Here is a 22,127-nt window from a genome sequence, read left to right as displayed (position 1 = left end):
CATCTTCTCAGGCATTGGTACCCTGACAGCAGGATTGTCTGGCTATGTAGACTCCCTCCTCATGCCCTACGCTACCAGCACTCCCAGCTACCTTCGAGACACCACTGACTTCCTGAGGAAACTACAATCCATCGGTGATCTTCCTGATAACACCATCCTGGCCACTATGGATGTAGAAGCCCTTTACACCAACATTCCACACAAAGTTGGACTACAAGCCGTCAAGAACACTATCCCCGATAATGTCATGGCTAACCTGGTGGCTGAACTTTGTGACTTTGTCCTTACCCACAACTATTTCAGATTTGGGGACAATGTATACCTTCAGATCAGCAGCACTGCTATGGGTACCCGCATGGCCCCACAGTATGCCAACATTTTTATGGCTGACTTAGAACAACGCTTCCTCAGCTCTCGTCCCCTAACGCCCCTACTCTACTTGCGCTATATTGATGACATCTTCATCATCTGGACCGTGGAAAAGAAGCCCTTGAGGAATTCCACCATGATTTCAACAATTTCCATCCCACCATCAACCTCAGCCTGGTCCAGTCCACAGAAGAGATCCACTTCCTGGACACTACAGTGCTCATAAACGATGGTCACATAAACACCACCCTATACCGGAAACCTACTGACCGCTATTCCTACCTACATGCCTCCAGCTTTCACCCTGACCACACCACACGATCCATCGTCTACAGCCAAGCTCTGTCATACAACCGCATTTGCTCCAACCCCTCAGACAGAGACAAACACCTACAAGATCTCTATCAAGCATTCTTACAACTACAGTACCCACCTGCGGAAGTGAAGAAACAGATTGATAGAGCCAGAAGAGTTCCCAGAAGTCACCTACTACAGGACAGGCCTAACAAAGAAAATAACAGAACGCCACTAGCCGTCACCTTCAGCCCCCAACTAAAACCCCTCCAACGCATTAAGGATCTACAACCTATCCTGAAGGATGACCCAAAACTCTCACAAATCTTGGGAGACAGGTCAGTCCTTGCCTACAGACGGCCCCCCAACCTGAAGCAAATACTCACCAGCAACTACATACCACACAACAGAACCACTAACCCAGGAACCTATCCTTGTAACAAAGCCCGTTGCCAACTGTGCCCGCATATCTATTCAGGGGACACCATCACAGGGCCTAATAACATCAGCCACACTATCAGAGGCTCGTTCACCTGCACATCCACCAATGTGATATATGCCATCATGTGCCAGCAATGCCCCTCTGCCATGTACATTGGTCAAACTGGACAGTCTCTACGTAAAAGAATAAATGGACACAAATCAGCTGTCAAGAATTATAACATTCATAAACCAGTTGGAGAACACTTCACTCTCTTGAGTCACGCGATTACAGACATGAAAGTTGCTATATTACAACAAAAAAACTTCAAATCCAGACTCCAGCGAGAAACTTTTGAATTGGAATTCATTTGCAAATTGGATACAATTAACTTAGGTTACCTTGCATAATGACTTAGCCAATCCCAGTCTCTATTCAAGCCTATTTCCCCTTGTTTTTTCCTACCCGCCCCCCCCCACTCCCCCCCGACGTTCTTGTTAAACCCTGGATTTGTGCTGGAAATGGCCCACCTTGATTATCATACACATTGTAAGGAGAGTGGTCACTTTAGATAAGCTATTACCAGCAGGAGAGTGGGTTTGTGGTGGGGGGGGGGTGAGAAAACCTGGATTTGTGCTGGAAATGGCCCAACTTGATTATCATACACATTGTAAGGAGAGTGATCACTTTAGATAAGCTATTACCAGCAGGAGAGTGGGGTGGGAGGAGGTATTTTTTATGCTTTGTGTGTATATAAGAAGATCTTCTACACTTTCCACAGTATGCATCCGATGAAGTGAGCTGCAGCTCACGAAAGCTTATGCTCAAATAAATTGGTTAGTCTCTAAGGTGCCACAAGTACTCCTTTTCTTTTTGCGAATACAGACTAACACGGCTGTTACTCTGAATTTTATACAGTGTACTTCAGAAGTGTAATTTTTTGGTTAAAGGTTATAAACATTTAACTTACACGTATGATAAAAAGAAATTTGCCTTAAGTCTGAAGCATATATAGCTTCCATTTTCTTCTTTTCAATGTTTTTGTGCAATAGTATTGATATATTGTGAGATTATTCACCTCAACTATTTAATTTCTGCCTATTTTTTGTTAGCATTATCTAATGTGCAGTACAATAGTTTAGCTGTATTGTGATATGCTGTAAAATGTAGCTTTAAATGGGAAAATCATGAATTGTAATTGGACAATAATTACTTAGAAATGGCCACTGGTGGCTAGTTTTTAAAGCTTTGGATTTTATTTGGGGAAATTAATATTTTATGTCTCTCCTCTACAGTCCCGTGAGACAATCCATTTCAACAACACTGCTGATTTCACAAGCATTTCTAGTAAACTATTGCTTATTAGAATAGCAGCCAACTTAATTTCTTACTTTGTTGGAAAGATTCTATTGGGATTTGAATATTTAACACTCCTGAGCCTCTCATTATTTTGTAAGGCTGTTATACCTGCTCTGCATTTCTGAAAAGCGTCAAGCAGTTTTAGCATTAAAATGATTATATCTTTACCTATTGAATGTTAAGTAATGATAATGAGATGTAGAGAGATTTATAATCTAAGATTTTCTACAGAAAAAATGCCTTCAGAAGAACCTTTTTTCTTCCTTTACACACATACACACACACACTCTCTCTCTCTCTCCCCCTTTTTTTAAAATCAATTTCCAGACGCATAGCCAGTTTACTCTCCAATATGCTAGGAAGTTTTATGACACACTAATACATATGTGTTCACTACACTGACAAACACTAATTTCAGTTGTAAAGGACAAACAACTTTTCTTGTCATTTTCTGAGACAAGAGTTGAAGACAGAAATATGTCAGACTAACTTCTATGATTGTATGGAAGATTCTATCCCTATTTAAGGGATAGGCTCTCATAGCAGCCCAAGACATGATTACATTCATTTCATTTATTTGCACTAAAGCAAAATAAATAAATAGTGCATAAGAGTACTAAAGCTCTCTATGAGGGAAATTATTTTCTTCCTATGGTAGAGCAAGGCTATGAGGTATTGAATTTATGGCTGAAAAACAGGGAAGTAGTGATTTAGCACACAGTCAACTACTGTGTTAATCAACTTAAAACCAAAGACTGTAGAATAGAATCAACTTTCAGATGATTTTAGACCTTTTCATTTTCTTAGAACAGATCAGCAACAACTGCATTTAAGCTCAATCTACAGAAACGACATCCACAGGATGAAATTCACTGGGAGTTGCACCTGCTTGTCCCATGGCTGAAACCATTATGCTTCCAAGCTTATTCCTATGACCTTCTATTTGCTTTCTTCTATAATAGGGAAATCTATTAAAGTGAGGAAACTTCAGTGTCATGTCCTCTGACACCTATCTTGTTTTTAATCCAAACCACAGATGGTTTATTAAGTGCTATCAAAAGATAATCTTAAAGCTCGTTTACAAAATGAAAACAAAATGTTATTGGCAAAATGAAAACAAAATGTTATTGTTTATAAAAAAAATTAAATCAACTCTGTAATAATGGATACTATAAATGTATAAGAGAAAAAAAGGCATTTTATAACTGTTTTTAAAATCTTGGAAATTAAGATATTATGGTATGATAAAATCACAGTGCATTATTTACCTCTCTCAGGATTGTTGAAAATAAAAATAAGCACCCATTGGGTATTTGCAAATAGATGGCAGTTGCTTCATATCAGTTGCCAGTGAAGTGCACACCTATGAAGCAGAAAAGGCAAAAGCTAGTTTTCCAATATTGTTATGTAATTAAATAAGGAAAAATTCTGAGCTAGATCTAGAATAGTAGGAACCTGTCACTAAGGTTGACCCTAGAATTATGTAAAATAAGGTATTAAAAATAGCTGCAGGACACAGTGTTATTTATTTGAAGCTTATTGGACACAGCACATTTTTTATTGCTTATGAACTGTGCAGTAGCTACTTTTAAACTTACACTTAGTCTATATCACTATTTTAAATAAATTATTCTATCTAGTAGTCTTTCATTTGCCTAGTTTGGACCTGTAGCAGTAATTTAAAATTACTGCGAGCAGCAGTATGGACTGAGAGAAATGATGAATACATTTAGTGAGTCAAAACTACCTGAGTTCTAATCCCAGGGCTACCACTGAATCTCTGTGGCCTTGGGCAACTAACTTGACTGCTTCACTGCCTCATAGTTTCCATATTTAAAACTGAAATAATACTTTCCTACCTCACAGGAGTGTTGGACATTCAATTCATGTTTGTAAAGAACCACTGTAGAATCTCACAGTTACGAACACCTCAGGAATGGAGGTTGTTTGTAACTCTGAAATGTTCGTAACTGAACAAAATGTTGTTCTTTCAAAAGTTTACAACTGAACATTGATTAAATACAGCTTTGAAACTTTACTATGCAGAAGAAAAATGATGCTTTTAACCATTTTAATTTAAATGAAACAAGCGCACAAACAGTTTCCTTACCTTGTCAAATCTTTTTTCTAACTTTCCCTTTATCTTTTAGCAGTTTATCTTTAACACGGTACTGTACTTGCAATTTTTTTTTGTTTTTGGCTCTGCTGTTGCCTGATTGCATACTTATGGTTCCAAATGAGGTGTGTGGCTGACTGGTCAGTCGTAACTCTGAGGTTCTACTGTATGAACATTTAAAATGCTATAAATGCTAAGCACTATTGTATTAGTAGTAGTTGTACTATTACAAAAAAAAAAAAAAAATAGCTCCTGACTTAAACAAGGTGCAAGTTTTCCTGCAAGTTAGAGCAGAGAAATCATTTACAATTTTTACAAAATTACAATAGTTTTCTTGATATTATCCTGATTAACAATCAGACTGAAGGGAAAAAATAGTTTCAATAGAAAAAGCTAAAACAGTAATGCTTTTTGAAAGAAGATTTGTTGTAGATAAAATATTTGTCACAAAAATCTTTATATTCCCTGAATACATATTTTTGATGAAACAAAAGTATAACATGTAGAAAATGAAGTCTAAAGCTTCATCTACGTATAATTTTCACACAACCATACTGTAACTAGAACCTGAAGACTGTTGCACCAGCTTCAGGAGGGATATTGATTAACACTTGTTGGAAACAGGTTCAAAGTGGTTTGCCGTGTTAGTCTGTATCAGCAAAAACAACGAGGAGTACTTGTGGCACCTTAGAGACTAACAAATGTGTTTGGGCATAAGCTTTCATGGGCTAAAACCCACTTCATCATCTGCATGATGGAGTGGAACATACAGTAGGGCGGTATAAATACACAGCATATGAAAAGATGGGAGTTGCCTTACCAAGTGGGGGGTCAGTGCTAACGAGCCAATTCAATTAAGTTCTTGAATTGAATGCACTCCTTTGCCATTTTAAAAACAATCTGCACATCTTTCTAAAAAATTTAAATTACCTCCATATTCTTTCTTCCTTCATTTTGGAGGCTGCCATTAGCCACTATGTCTTGTTAAACTGATTTCAATGGTAGAAAGAGGCAAATATTGAAGAAACTGCTCCACGGTTGAGTTAGTGAGATGATTATAATCAGAGTACAGTAGAAACTCAGAGTTATGAACACCTTGAGAATTGAGGCTGTTTGTAACTCTGAAATGTTCATAACTCTGAGCAAAATGTTATGGTTGTTCTTTCAAAAGTTTGCACCTGAACATTGACTTAATACAGCTTTGAAACTTTACCATGCAGAAGAAAAATGATGGTTAAAAGCATTTTAATTTAAATGAGACAAGCACAGAAACAGTTTCCTTACCTTGTCAAATCTTTTTTTTTTAACTTTCCCTTTATTTTTAGTAGTTTGTTTAACACAGTACTGTACTGTAGCTGCTTTTTAAAGAATATTTTTGTCTCTGCTGCTGCCTGATTGTGTACTTCCTGTTCCAAATGAAGCATGTGATTGACCAGTCAGTTTGTAACTCTGGTGTTTGCAACCCTGAGGTTCTACTGTACTTACTTCCTTTACACTTAGATAGTAGAAATAGTCTAGGTCCTGAAGTGCACATTTTCAGACTAGCTACTGGAAGGTATTCCTCCAGTGGACAGTGAAAACTTCCATTAGTTTTCATCAAGAAACTTCTATCAGCTCTCTACTACTGTAATTCTGTCCAGTTCAAACGCCAATACTAGAGAACGAGGTTTCATTTTTTCTTGCATTTTAAAGCATTCATTAAAGAATGACTAAAAGCAACCTTTCTGTTTATTCTAGCCTTAATGTCTCTGGCTTTTTTACCTCAACTGATATGATGTACACACTGTTTACTACGTTTTTAAAATCTGTTATCAGTTGCACCTTTGACTTTTTATCAGAGCAAATCAGGAAAACTCGCTGTCCATCGTGCTTCTGAAGTATACTTATGCCGTCAGTGTCTCAGTAATTGTTATTTATTTACCAAGTGACCCATATTTCACAGTTCAAATCTTTGTCCTCTATAACTGCAACACAAAGACATTGAGGTGGTGGAGACTTTCAATTTCAGTTGGATATGGCATGGGCAACAAATATGCATCATCTTTAATTTTTAATCAAAAAGGTCTTTGCAGATGAGAAAGTGTAGTGCTAAAAGATACCACCATGCAGACCAAAGAGCTTTGCTTCTAGAAAAATATGCCAGGAACTTAATTTTCCAAACAGAGAGAACTCTATACCATGATTAGCTCTTTTTAAAAGTACAACAGTGATTTTTGGACCACCTAAAAATACCATGCAAAGACAATGAACGCCCTTGAATATAATACATAAATAGTTCAAAGACAAATGAAAACCAAGCACTTACACTTTAAATATCCCATTCACTATTCACTTCTGTTATTCCTTTGCTGAACAAAACAAGCTACATAGTGTAATGGGATCAGACATTTCTATTTCCTTTGCAGTTTTTACTTTAGCTTATCAATAAACAAGTAGGCAAAAGATAAGGATAAACTTTTATCCCTATTGTATGATAATTTAATTAGACATCTTGAATTTCTAAGTGAAACAGCTGCAGACGTTCACATTTTTTTGAAGTACACCTGAATTAATGATGGGGGGTGAGAGGGGGGTGTCTATTTTCTGCTACAGTTAAAGACAGGATAAAAGGATAGATGGGTCAAATATCTGTATCAGTATGGCAATTCCTATTTTACCTACATTGAAGACTCCAGAAATGGCAACATTTGAAATGTTGTCATATATTATCACTGAACCTCAAACAACCTCTACTGTAAGTGCTGCCTCTGAATGGTTTTTCATACATTTCCGTGCTGTAATCTGCTCAGAGCAGAAATCCTGAATTTCAGTACCCGTCACCTAATTTTGTGATCTTTGTTTTTCCAGTATCAGTATTATCATGTAAGTTATAGTTTAAAAGATTGACATTTAGCAAATGGTTTACAGTAACTTGAGGATTAATACAGTTTTCATCTGTTTGCAGCAGAAAATAATTTTCCTGGTATATGTCTATTGTTGGGGAAATGAATAGCTAGCCCCAAGAATTTTAGGCAAAAAGCTTTTAACCAACCAAGTACCCTGTTTGTGCCCAAGTGGTATATCAATATTGCGTACATTTGTGTAAACTGCAAGGTTTAGGCACAAGGGTTAAACAAGAACTATTAGTGTTTAACTCTGAATATCCTTCCTTTTTAAAGAATGGCATATCCTTTAAATTTAGCTTTTTATTATTTAAATTTCCTCTCCTGACATTGATGAGAGAAAAAGGTTACATTTTATTGGTGTACCTTCTGGTTAATTGCCTGATATCTGTTTCAGCACATGCTCTAGTACTGACAAATGCCAACGTACTCTGAAGGTACATAGTACCGATAGCAGTATTGCAGTACATAATACATAATTCACAGTTAACAGTAAAATTTGGAAGACAAACTTTGCATGCACAATAGCTGAGACTTGTGTACTTATAATTTATACTGCAAATTTATAAACTCCTGTGTATTGGAAAATCTTAGATTTTTAAATAAGAATAAGAAAGCATTTCTATTTACTGAATGAATATTAATGCTTAATTTATAAAAGATAGGGTAAAAAGCTATTTACATTTTTAACACTTCACTGAAATATCTAGTGAAAATACAAATTAATATCATATTTTCCATTTCGCTCTAACATTTGAATATCTCATATAAAAAAGAGACCATATCTCAGTCATTAATAACTGTCGCTTTCTTGGTATTTCCACAAATATTCTTTTACCTTTCAGTAGCACATGTAACATAATTACCTCTCCCAGGGATGTTGTGAAGATTAATTACAGTGTGTAAAGCACTTTGAGAGCCTGGGCTGGAAGGTAGCCCAGTGTCCAACCGCAGGACTGAAACTTTGCTAGCAACAACTACATTTAGCAAGGTTTCAACCAACATAGAGGAATTCTTAAATCTAACCCATTATGATGATGATAGGGTCAAAACAATGTCTTTATCTGTGTCAAAAACAGCACCTCCAATTATTAAAACTGAAAGAATTTTAAAAAATTAATTTTATTTCCACTATTTATGTATTTGTATATCAAAAGAAGCTGCTTACCTATCACGTCACTCCAAAAAAATAAACAGGTCAATTTTATCTTCTGGATCTCAGGCACTAATACAGTGCCACAATATTTGCCTTTAAAACACTGGAGAGGACTGTTTAAATTCAAACAAAACATGAACTGGCATATTAAAATATTTTCATGATTTTATTTAATATTATAAACACACACAACTTATAGACCTCAATCCTGTACTGAGAACTGAATTGTGAATGAGACTCTGCCTGGGTAAACGGGTCCACCTATATAGTTCTTGGATCAGTTTTAAATTTTGGCCCAAAAGAATATCTTTACATGAATAAATTGATGTTGTAGGGTTCTTAAAATAGACAGTAGTTGCACCTTCAACTCTAGTTAATGAAGGGTTAGGAAAATTGACATTCCAGGAGCTGCTGTGTCACAAATTGGGGCAATTTGAATGCAAGATTTCATTGTCATTAGTGAGACTGAAAATTTCTCACTGTTACCTTCGCTGTACAAGAAAAGTCAATCATGTTAACTAACCCAATTAAGTAAACACATATAAAACCCTAATATAAACAAGTTTAAACTAGATTAATAAACTCCAAAAACAGAAGAGACCATTGCAATCACCTAATATGCTATAGAACTTCCCAAAAATAATTTCTAGAGCATATGTTAGAAAAATATCCAATGATTCCAATGATAAATTGCTGGCTCTGTTAAAAATGTACACTTTATTTCCATTCTGAATTTGTCTAGCTTCAACATCCAGCCATTGGATTGTATGTTATGCCAGTAGTTCTCAAACTTTTTGTACTGGCAACCCCTTTCAAACAGCAAGTCTCTGAGTGCAACTCCCCTTATAAATTAAAAACACATTTTTTTATATTTAACAGTATTTTAAATGCTAAATTTATAACCCTATTGTTTAAAATGAATTTACATTTTCTCACCCCTTTAAGACTAAAAAATTTTTATTGAATTATTGTTATAAGCATAGTAAATATTTTTTTTAAAATAACTTGTTTAATACTGGAGAGGGCATGAAGAAACTTTGTCAATATCACTTTTCACAGCAGACTTAATATCGCATTGCCACCCTTACTTCTGCGCTGCTAGTGGCAGCAGGGCAGCTCTGAATGCAGCGCCACTGCCAGCAGCAGCGCAGAAGGGTGGCAACGGAGCGCTAAGTCTGATGTGAAAAGTGATATTTGTAAATCACTTTTCACAGCTTTCCAGCTCTGAAGGCAGCACCACGTCCAGCAGTAGCACGCTGCCTTCAAAGTTAGGTGGCTGGAGAGCAGCAGGAGCTGCTGGCTGGGTGCCTAGTTCTGACGGCAGCAGCACAGAACTGCAGAAGTGAAGGTGGCAATGCCATATCATGCCACCCTTATTTCTGCATTACATTTGACCTTTTCGCTGGGAGGGGTGGCTCAGGGGAAGAGTAGGGCTAAGGAAAAATTTTTTGATGGGTATAGCCCCTGCAAGTCCCCCTAGCTCCGCCTCTGCCTCAGTGTCTAACTGTTAAATTATAAATTACTTTTTATTGGCCAATCTGTGTTCTGAGTGATCTGTGGTTTAATGCAGCTCTTCAGCGCTGAACAATCAAGCTTAGCTCTAATGCTGTTGTCTCAGTCCCATCTTTTTAGTCTCAAGACAATAAACTGCGCGCACAATACTATAATCCCCGTAGTCCAGTTTCCTTAAAGTAGTGATAATACAAATATATATTTTGTTTAGAAACAATAATTGCTGCATTATATGTTTACAATACTTTTTGAAGTAAATACACTACATTGTGATGGAAAGGTGTGTGTAATTTTCTAAAACACTGGATTTAAATGATATATTTTATAGCTGTTTCACTCTGTTTTGTGCATGTACTCGTGACTCCCATATAATAACCTTGTGAGCCCCAATTTGAGAACGCCTATGTTAGACCTTTCACTTCTAGATTGAAGAGCCCATTATTAAATATTTTTTTCAGGTGTTGGTATTTACAGACTGTAATCATCACCCCTTAATCTTCTCTTTGTTAATCTAAATATATAGAGTCAAGGAGCTCACTCACTATAAGGCATGTTTTCTAATTCTTTAATCATTCTTGTGGCTATTCTCTGAACCTTCACCAATTTTTCACTATCCTTCTTGAATTGTGGACACCAGCACTGGGCACAGTATTCCAGCAGCGGTCACACCAGTGCCAAATACAGAGGTAAAATCTTACTCCTGGGGAGATTCTGCACCACTGCATGCATGCATATTTCATGTGCTGTGCATAATTGTAATTTTTTTTTCCAGAAAATAGCTACTGCTAAAAAGTTGCTGCAGTTCTGCCTTTTGCCTATTAAAGGGCACTGTGGTGCTAGAACACTGCAGCCACACCTGGCAAGCCCCAGCCAGTATAGGTAAGAGAAAGAGCCTGCCTTCTTCACAGAGCCGGTCAGGGGATAAGAGGACAGAGACAGCATGGGGGGTCAGACAGGGGCTCCTAAGAGCTAGTGATGGAGGACAGACTGGGGCAGGGGATGAATGGGAGTGGAGGCGCAAGGCCACATGGGCAGAGAGGGAGAGGGTGCAGAGCTATAGGGGAGAAGAGGGACAGCTGAGTGGGGGCACAGAGATACATGGAGACAGGGGGTGCAGGGACTCATGGAGATAAGGGGAGGGGGCTGGCAGAGGAGATGCAGGGAGCCATGAACAGAGGGGAAGGGGTGCAGGGCAACAGGGGGGAAGGAGGATGGCTGAGTGGGGGCACAGAGACACATGGGGACAGGGGCAGATGTGCCTGACTGAATGGTAGAGGCTAGGGTCAGCCAGGGTCTACATGGGGACGCTCCCTAACAATCCCTTCCTGCCCCCAACAAAGAACCTGTTCCATACTTTTCCCACGCATACCCAACAGCCCTTCAGGTTCATACCCATGCTCCTTTCCAGCATTACTTCCCTCTCCCTCAGATTCTCTATTACCCCTGAATCCCCCAAGCCTTTGCATTCTGAGCGGTGTGGGAAATACAGTTCTGTACTGTAGCTTAAATGAATTATTACTCAGAGTTCTGTATTATTATTACAGTCCCCCCTGTTGCCCTGCACCCCCTCCCCTCTGTTCATGTCTCCTCTGCCAGCCCCCTCCCCTTATCTCCATGTGTCCCTGCATCCCCTGTCCCATGTATCTCTGTGCCCCCACTCAGCTGTCCCTCTTCTCCCCTATAGCTCTGCACCCTCTCCCTCTCTGCCCATGTGGCCTTGCGCCTCCACTCCCATTCAGCCCCTGCCCCAGTCTGTCCTCCATCACTAGCTCTTAGGAGCCCCTGTCTGATCCCCCATGCTGTCTGTGTCCTCTTATCCCCTGACCGGCTCTGTGAAAAAGGCAGGCTCTTTCTTTTACCTATCCTGCCTGGGGCTTGCCAGGTCTAGACTGTTCTCAGTGGTAGCAGATGACAGAACAAGGAGTAATGGTCTCAAGTTGCAGTGGGGGAGGTTTAGGTTGGATATTAGGAAAAACTTTTTCACTAGGAGGTTGGTGAAACACTGGAATGCGTTACCTAGGGAGGTGGTGGAATCTCCTTCCTAAGAAGTTTTTAAGGTCAGGCTTGGCAAAGCCCTGGCTGGGATGATTTAGTAGGGGATTGGTCCTGCTCTGAGCAGGGGGTTGGACTAGATGACCTCCTGAGGTCCCTTCCAACCCTGATATTCTATGATTCTATGATTAAGTAAGGAATGCCTAGTAAGAAATCTATTTGTCAAAAAACTTTTCCTGGATCTTTTTTATTAGCTGTATTGTTAGACATATTAGCTGACAGTTATTTTGAAATAAATTACCAAAATAATTGAAACTGGTGTGATTATATTGCGTTATTTTGACAAAATATGCAGAATTTTAAAATATTGTGTGCAGAATTTTCAATTTTTTGGTGCAGAATTTCCCCCAGGAATGTAATCTCTCTGCTCCTACTAGGGATTCCCCTTTTTGCATCCAAGGATGGCAGTAAGCCTTTTGGCAATAGCATCACATCAGAGTTCATGTTCAGCTGACTATCCACCACAACCCCAAAATCTCTTTCAGAGTCGCTGTTTCCCAGGATAAACTCCCCCATCCGAAAGTATGGCCTACATTCTTTGTTCCTAGATGTATATTTTTACATTTAGCCATTTTAAAATGCATATTGTTTGCTTGTGTCCAGCTTACCAAGTGATCCAGATTGCTATGTATGAATGGCCTGTCGTCTTCATTATTTACCACTTCCCCAATTTTTGTGTCCTCTGCAAACTGTATCCATGACTATTTTGTTTTCTTCTGGGTCATTAATAGAAATGTTAAATAGTATAGGGCCAAGAACCAGTTCCTGCAGGATCCCTCTAGAAACATACCCACTTGATGATGATGATTCCTTGTTTACAATGACATTTTGAGACCTATCAGTTAGCCAGCTTTTAATCCATTTAATGTCTGCCATATTAATATTTTTCTTATTTTTAATCAAAATCATATAGTACCAAATCAAATGCCTTACAGAATTCTAAGACTATTACATCAACACTGTTACCTTTATCAACCCAATTTATAACCTTATCACAAAAAGATATCTAGTTAGTCTGACAGGATTTATTTCCCCACAAACCCATTTGATTGGCATTCATTATATTACCCTCTTAATTCTTTATTGATCAAGTCCTGTATCAACTGCTCCATTATCTTGCCCAGGATCAGTTTCAGACTGACAGGTCCCTAATTACCCGGGTCATCTCACTTACACTTTTAAATACTGGCACATTAGTTTTCTTCCAGTCTTCTGGAACTTCCCCAGTGTCCCAAGACTTATTGAAAATCAACATGAACAGTCCAGTGAACTTCTCAGCCAGCTCTTTTAAGTCTTGGATACAAGTTATCTAGACCTGCAGATTTAAAAATGTCTAACTTTTTAGTAGCTACTAGTTAGTGTTCTTTTGAGATACTAATGCAGTGGTTCTCAATTTATTTATACAATGTGTTACCTGGGACATAGGGACCGGGTGGCAGGACAGTGGCAGCCCGGACCCCGGCCACTCACAGGGCCGGTCAGCTGCCTGCCTTGGACCCCTGCCATGCGGGCAGGGCAGCCTTTGGGACGCAGCTGAGCTGGGCCACAGCTGTGTGCTAACTGAGCTGCAGGTTGAGAACCACTGTACTAATGGAATGGAAAATGTTATCTCATATGACTACATATGTTTTTCCCAACTATAGGACAGAAATATTATGGAACACAGTTATTGTTGATAATTCTACCATTTCCATCTAGCAATGGACCAATACTGTTGTTCGGAGTCTTTGTTCCTAATAGACTTTAAAAACTCCTTATCGTCCTTAACTCTGCTGGCTATAGATATCTCCTTATGTCCCTTTGCTTTCCTTGTCAATTTTTCTAGTTCCTAGTTTCTGATTTATATTGATTACTATCAACTTCCCCTTTCTTCCATTTGTATATTCTTATATATAAAATATTTTTTTACAGCAGCCTTCACTCCCCTGCTACACCAGATTTTGTTTTTTAACCAGTATGGCCTTCTTCCTCAATTGTAGCTAGTAAAGTATTCTTAACCAATCATCACTCACTTTTTTCTGATTAAATTCTTCCTCCTAGATAATCTGGCTCATAACTGTTTTCAGCATTGTGAAATTAGTCCTTCCCAAGCATCAAGTGTATATGCCACTACTGTGGACTTCATTCTGTTTAAAACTTAAACTGCTGTACAGTTTGGTTCTTTGAAGTTTTTCTTTTTCCAGAAAAAAAGTTGTTTTTTTAACCTAGAAATATAAGGAATGTTAACTTTTGTCTTCCCTGATCTTCTTGGGGACATCTTGTGTGACTCAAATGTGGTTTAGCAGCTCAGCCTTTCATTAGGTTGTAAAGTGTTTGGGCCAAGGATCATCTGTTTGGTATCGAGGTTTACAGTGCCCGACTGGGATACTACCCTCAGACTACTAATCATGAAGTGTTAAACTCTTAACAAAACCAGAATTTCAAGAGTTAGAGTCACAGGAACAAACAGAAAAAAGTTTTAAACAGCCCCAGTGACAATCTCTTCCTTTCTCTATGGCTGAGGTTTCAGTTCTATGGACTCTGATGTCACAAACCCCTTGAGAGGGGCTGCCAGGGAGCTCAACAGCAGCAGGTCTTGGGGAGGGAAACTACCCTTAGAAGACAACCACCTCCCTGCCCAGGCTGCTTCACGCATCGGCCTAAGCCAGGTCGGTCGCCTGTGTTGCTTGTCTTTACAACTGACTCCCAGGTAGTCTGTCTCCCCCGGCCCTGCAGGGAGTGAAGGGTCTTGCGTGGTCCTTACCCCATTAATGAGGGGGCCTGTCCCCCTGCCTGCCCCACAGTGAGTGAGAAGGCTCGTGGCTAGCCCCCGACCCCACACCACGGGGCCTCTGGCCCAGCGACTGAGGGTGAATGGCCCTCTCCTCGCGCTGAGGCGCGGATAGAGCCTGTCCCGCCCTGAAGCGGGAATCTCTCGGACACCTGCCTCTGAGCATCCCTCTCGGCCCGTTTGAGCTGTCCCGCTCTCTCGTGCCCGCGCTCCCAGGGCCCGCGCCGCGCGCCCCCTGCCCCGGGCGGCGCTGTGCCCGCGCCCCTGCGCGATGCAGTGTGGGAATGGCTGTGGCGCTGGGGTTGGCTGAAAGAGGCGGCCAGTCGAGGTTTAATGTCCGCCATGTTGGCCGTGGCGTATTGAGCAGAGCCGGAGCGGCAGAGAAGAGAAGCCAGCGCCCAGCCCAGCCGCGCCAGCCGGCGCCGCCGGGCCCCGCGTCGGAGTGCGCCCCGCCCCGCTGGGGGAGCCCCGGTCCCTCCATGAGAGCGCTCGGCGGGGTCCGGCTCTCAGCTCGGAGCGCTCTCACTGCCGCCCCCCCCTCCCCAGTCGGAGCCGCCATCGCTGCCTAACATGAGCAAACTGTCGTTCCGGGCCCGGGCGCTGGACGCGTCCAAGCCGCTGCCCGTCTTCCGCTGCGAGGATCTGCCCGACCTGGCCGAATATGCCTCCATCAACCGGGCTGTGCCGCAGATGCCCACGGGCATGGAGAAGGAAGAGGAGTCGGTACGTGAGACCCCCCCCCGCGGCCGGGTTCCTCCATCCCCCGCACCCGACCCGGGGCCCCCACCTTCGCCTCTGCGCAAGCACAAAATGGCCGCCATCTTCTCCCCGCTCTCCCCGCTCGCGGGGATAGGGGACTGGAGAGGGAGGGTGCCGAGCCCAAATCATCCCCCTCGTCCCCTACCAAGTCTTTCCCGTGGACCCCGCCACCCCGAACCCGGCCGCCGCGGCGGCTGGCAGGGCCTTTCCCAGGCCTCGAAAGGCACAAAGGGGGTCACGTGACGCAGCGGGCGGCCGCCATTTTGTTGTCTCTGGTTCTTGGGCTGGGCCTTGTGCGGCAGCGCGCGCTGGTGCCTGGGGAGGCGGCAGCGCTCTCCCGCTGCCACACGGTGGCGGTGTCGAGTTATATGCTGCGGTAGGGGGAGCGCGGCATAGGCTATGGGTGTTGTGAGGAAGCTGTGGCTATGCACATGGTGGGTCTGTTCTCCTGCATGTGCGGGCCACGGCTGAGATCATGGCAGAGCAGCCCACCTAGGACTTCTGTGCGGCTTGACTGTACCTATGGGCTCAGGAGCGTGATCAGCGCTGTGGACCCACAGTGAAGGTTGCAGCCAGGCTTATACCTCTGTCCATGGGCTGTTGAGTCACTGGGGGGGACGACACGTGCTGTTACATATGCCCGGTTTTAACTATAAACTAGACATAAATTGACTTCCTTGTACCTTTAATTCCTGAAAACGCTATGAGCTCATTTTAGGGCAGGGGGAAAATAAGCATAAGACGGCAAGGTATTGAGATTTGGGGGTTATAAGTCTGCTCCTTGCTAATAGGATCTTTGTTGTAAAAAGGGTTTTCAGTCTAATGACGACTTCCCCTTAACAAGTTATGTAAATATAAGAATTTAAACTTTTTGTCAGGCTTATGTCAATACTTGCACATGATGTGTAATCACAGAAATACCTTCAAGCACATGGTGATCAGGAATAGTTCATACACGAATCAGATAAAGGAATAACGGTTGTTACAATTCAGACACACTGGCTGCTATTTTTCTACAAAATTGTTAAAAGGTAATCTGCGTTTGGAAGTTTAAATCTCCACCACTTTCTGCTTCTTTCTGCTGTTGTACTGAAGATTTAAATTTTCATTGGAAGACAGTCCCTTCAAGGCCCTTTGCTTAAAGGATTGTCAACTTAAAAACAATTTGAAATTTTTTTTACCTGCCATTGTTACAATGTAGCAATACTGTACCTGAAGAGACTGTGGGAAGGTAGTCTCTTTTTCAGTTTTAGTTTGTGCACATGACAGCTCTTGTCACACTCATTGTTTTCCTAGCATAGTCAGTTCTTCCCTGTTTCTATAGAGGTTTTGTACAGCAGTAGAAAAGAGAACATGTTTAAAAATGTGACCTTTAAAACCACGAGTATTGGTAAAGGGAGGAAAGGTAGGGAGCAAGTGTGGCACTTACCTTATGCTAACCTTTTTTTTTTTTTTTTTTTTTTTTTTAAATTTACTAGATTTCAAGTTGATAGTACTGTTTTTAAAGTGGTTGGGTTAAGACAGTTAAGCTCCGACCTGCATTCCTATAGATACTAAAAGTGAAACTTGTTACATTTCTCTAAATCTAAGGAATGCATTCCTTGGTTTTAAGGTACAGCCTTCTACACGTGCTAGAGTGTACAGACAATTTTACAAACCATGTGGAATTTCACGCAACAATTTTGTATTTGATATTTCCTAATCCATCCAGAAATTATCAATCTGTGTCCTGTATTGTGTTTGTGCTGTAAATCATCTTTTAAGTTGTATTTTGGAGTTTGAGGATTTATACTATACTTAACAATTATGTAACATATCTAGAACTTGTACGAACATTAACTACTGTAATTATTCAACAAAGCATGTTTTGCTGAACTGTAATAAACATGGGGGGGAAAAAATTGAGACTAGATGACTCAAAATTGAGTTAAATGAGATTAACTTTTGTCCAATAAGAATGTTTTAGGTACTGTATGCTGGTACAGTACAGAGACCTGTTTGAATACAAAGTTTTCATCTTTTGATATGTGGGGTATAGTACTTTATTTCCAATTCCATTACATTTTAAAGTAAAGAAACAGTTTTGTTATGCTTATCATAATAGTATCCTATCTGTATTTTAATTAAAAGTAATATATTACCATATAACTTTTGTCTTTGTTTTATTTCTGCTATAGGCTTGTAGAGGTGAGTCTTTTGGGGTGAAAACTATACCAGCATGAGTAGCCTTTTCTTTCTAGCTAAGGCAAGGTTGATAGTCACTGTCACAGGTTTTGGGCAAAGGAAGAGGGTTTGCTAATATGAAAAATCTGATTAAGTGATTATGCTTAGATTTTTTTTGCAAATAAAGTTTTAAAAACAAGTGTGACTAACAAAATAGTTAGCCAGACAGTTTTAATTCAAGTTAAATTTGCATATGCCTTTTCTCTGATAAAGTAACAAACTGAAGAATATTCACTTGCCAGTGGAAAACTCTTATCTTGTTGAACCCATCTGAAATTACTTCAGGAATTATGTAATGTCTTAGTTAAGAATAAACACTTTTTCTTCTTAAATCACTATGCTCGGATTTGCTACTCAATTTTTTTTCTGTAGCCATTTTTCTCCATTCCAGAATGTGCTGGTGTTCAATATAAGGAAACAGATCAGTGGAGTGCTCCATTAGTTCTCAAAATGTCATGTAATATTTTGGGGGATGGGGGAAAGGAGTAGGAGTTAACGTATGTAGTAATAGGTCAGCTCACATAGTGTATATTCTGTGACACTGTGAATGCAATTAATGATTTGAATGTCCAATTCTTTAGACTCTACAAAAGAGGACATAGTTCAGTAGTGTGTGGTTCTTAAATATTTTTTAAGAAACTTTCTTTACAATAAACTACTGTGATCAGGCACCTACAGCAGCCTGCTAATAGTGTTTAAATACAACTTCAAGTTTTACATAACATCAAGCATGTATTCATTTAAATTTAGATTTAAAAGAGCTATCCTTGGGCTAAATATCTTGCCATGAGATTTAAACTACTACTTTGTGTATAAAAGGATACGTATTTTATTTCCCCTTCATCTCATCTTTCTACCCCTCCCCTTCCCAAAAAGAAGAACCAGTATGGAAAATAACACAACTTTAGTAGTAGAATGGGAATCTTCAGATGAGTAAAAATGCTGAAAGCATGAGGCCAGACCTTACTGAACTTCTTGTATCTAGGTCTAAAACACCCCTTTTCGTAGATGTTTTAGCTATTATTTAAAACAAATTTGGCAGCCAAAGGTCTTAAGATGTTAATCCATTTACCTAGTATTACATTTCTTCTCTCTAATAAGACAAGACTTCAGATGTGATGTTGGCTCTGTTGAGAGGTAATTCTTACAGTAGAAAGCTCTTTGTTACATAATACCAGGAGATAAATAACTTTTGAAGTAGTCCTCATGGTTGGCTTGGTTTAGGCCCCAATTTCCAATGCTGCTTAGAAATTGGAATCTCGCTGTTAAGCAAATTATCAAGTGCCTTAATTAACCGAAGGAAATTCCCAGGAAGGGGAGTGCAAATCTTCATTAAGATCATAAATAAATTGCTAGTTTTTAAAAGTACAAAATTTGAAAACTACCAATTATGTTCACCCATACCACACTAAATTATCATACAGCCAAAAAACCTAAAAAACATCCTGTTCTCAAATAAAACCATCATTTTATTGCATTAGTGATTGGAAACAGACAACTGACCTAAGTGGATATATAGTGTAGTTAATATTGCAACAATAATACAAAAAGCAGTAACAACAAAATACTGTCTAAGTTATTATAACAAACTTCTGTTTTTTTAAGTTGCCTACATAAATCGGAAGTGGGGGGAGGAAAAGGGAGAGAAAGGTTTGTGCCTCTTTTCTTTGCTTTGTTATTAGTAAAGGTCTGGAAGATATATTTTTAATAAGAATGCTGATTTTAAGATTAGAAATTCAGATCCTGACTAAGCTAGAACACAAGCTGACAACTGGAGAACTAGTGCAACAGTAACATTACGAGCTGAGAGAAGTTATGCTGTTGAATGGACTTTTTTAGCACCTGTGTAACTTCAGTAACTAACACTTCAGAAAAGGGAGCCTTTTAAGATTCAAAACTCTCAAATGTCCTGGACTTAAAGGTCAACCAACCAAAACAGGGAAGATTGGATTTGACTTTCTTAGCCTGTCTAAACAAGAAAAATATTTTATCTTGACAGACTTTCAGATCATTTTCGCACACCATAAAGTGGCATTAGAATGTCTTAAATGCATTGCAGGTCAGCTTTAAATACATACACAGCTGCTGGAGAAAAAACGTTGTGGGTTTTTTTTTTTTTTTTTTTTTTTTTTTTTACAGCTCCTCCCCAAAAGAGATGCAGTGTTTAAATGTACCTAGTGATGTGAGACTCTGCATCTGATGAAGTGAGCTGTAGTTCACGAAAGCTTATGCTCAAATAAATTTGTTAGTCTCTAAGGTGCCACAAGTCCTCCTTTTCTTTTTGCGAATACAGACTAACACGGATGCAACTCTGAAACCTGTGTAAACATTGTTAATGTATCTTGTTTTTTAAAAAACCCAACAACCCCATACGCAACAGAAATTCTTTAAGATCTGACCCCAAAACTAGCTTGCCTAGGGGGCTGGACCATATGTACCATGAACATGTATGAAGAAAAATCAAAGCCGTGTGCTTGAAGTTTTTTGTTCTCAAGCTACCCTATATTGTATTTTAAAGTGAATCATTAGTCTTGTCTAAACTAGAATGTTTTAGTGATTACATGTACAAGTATAATTAAGTAGCCATTCCCCTGCAGTGTGGATGCAGTTACACTGGTATAGCTTATTCTAGTTTGGGAAGCAAAATAAGCTATACCAGTATAATAACAGTCAATGCTATGGCTTATACCTGTATAACTTTTTCACAGGTGCTGTTTTTACCAGTTATACTTGTGTAACTTTCTAGTGTAGACCAGATCTAAAGGTATGTCTCGCTACAGCAGCATAGTTACAGCGCTGCCGCTATAGACATAGCGTAGACGTTTCCTAAATTGACAGAAATGGTTTTTCCATTGATGTAGTTGATCCACCCCTCCAAAAGTCAGTAACTAGGTCGACAGAGGAAATCTGTCAACCTACTTTATGTCCAGACCAGGGATTAAGTTGATTTAACTGTGACGCTCAGGGTGTGAAATTTTTCAGTCCCTAAGGTGTTGTCTACGCTATGGGGGTAAGTCGACCTAAATTACACTATTCCAGGTAGGTGAATAACATGGCTGGAGTCAATGTAGCTGAGGTTGACTTACTGCAGTGTCTACACCATGCTGTGTCAGCGGGAGGCACTCTCCTGTTGACTTACCTTACGCTCCTTGTTCCAGTGGAGTACTGGAGTCGATGGGAGAATGATCTGCGGTCGATTTAGTGGTCTTCACTAGATCTACTAAATCTACCCCTGCAGTGTTGATCCCCAGTAAGTGTAGACATGCCCTAACTGACATAGTTAGGTTTTGATTTAATTTGCAAGCATAGACCAGACCTGAATTTCTCCCTCTCTTTTCTCCCCTTTTCAGTTGGCTACATATTTAGTGGGATGTTGGTTTGCTAATGGTTTTGAATCTGAGAACTTAGAGAATCAGTTCTAAAACTGTTTTATTAAATTGTACAGAGAACCTTAGGGAGGCTTGCTGGGATGTTTCTAAAGCTGCTTAGCTAAGATGAAATGTATAGCCTTTGGGTCTCTTTTATTGGAACCCTTTGTCTGGTAAACGTTCTGTATTTGCAGGAAAAGATCTAATAGGTCTCTTCCATTTTTATGCTCTCTGATCTCTTATTTATGTTGACGTAAACTGTATTGTTATGAAGCAATATGGAGAAATCAACACAAGTTGGAATTACTTTGTTCAGTGGAGCGGCTGTTTAGTTGTCACAGAATATCTGGTTTGTCTCAGTAACTCTGTAATTAAGTTGTCGTCGTATTAATCCTTAGAATACTGTCAGGTTCCCTGTTACCACACAAATTAAGTTTTTGGGCATATCTAGAGCCTTCATATTAACTGCAGGGAATTGGGGAATACAAATTGTTACATACTTGGATAACTGTTCTAGTATACGTTTAACAGACTGATAAAGCCCATCTTATCTTTAACATTAAATGTTTTAATCTATTTGAACTACATTTTTCCTTTTAAATGAATGAATTTAGTGCTGAGATACCATCACAATCTACCATTTGCTGTTTATTCTTCAGGGTTCAATAATACTTACAGATTCATGGTCTCAGGCCATTGTCTCATCAGCTCTAGGAAGACAGGAAAAAAATAGTACTGAACATTTTATTTTAGTGTAGTTTTCCTTAACGAACATGTATGTTTGTCTATAATTTGGGAAGCTGTTAGTGACCCTTTATTTAAGATGCCTAATACAAAAATCTCTCA

The 22,127-nt window shown here is 39.8% G+C and overlaps 1 protein-coding gene across 9 annotated transcripts in view; it reads left to right on the top strand.

The window, feature by feature from the left end:
• The window catches only part of EPC1 (enhancer of polycomb homolog 1), a 114,376-nt gene that overhangs the window by 19,226 nt on the left and 73,023 nt on the right, over positions 1 to 22,127 (top strand). For 8 of the 9 annotated variants that reach the window (XM_037890964.2, XM_037890959.2, XM_037890957.2 and 5 more), the window contains exon 1: positions 15,175 to 15,654. The exons of the other annotated variant lie outside the window; for it this stretch is intronic. In XM_037890964.2, the coding sequence (XP_037746892.1) occupies positions 15,502 to 15,654 (153 nt within the window). In that variant the 5' untranslated portion in view covers positions 15,175 to 15,501. Of the gene's footprint in view, positions 1 to 15,174; positions 15,655 to 22,127 lie in introns of those variants that run through there. 9 annotated transcript variants of the gene reach the window in all.

The sequence above is a fragment of the Chelonia mydas genome, chromosome 2 (genome assembly GCF_015237465.2).
Source record: "Chelonia mydas isolate rCheMyd1 chromosome 2, rCheMyd1.pri.v2, whole genome shotgun sequence".
Lineage (NCBI taxonomy): Eukaryota > Metazoa > Chordata > Testudines > Cheloniidae > Chelonia > Chelonia mydas.
The sequence above is the reverse complement of the archived record's forward strand: the minus strand, read 5'-3'. Positions and strand labels throughout refer to the sequence as shown.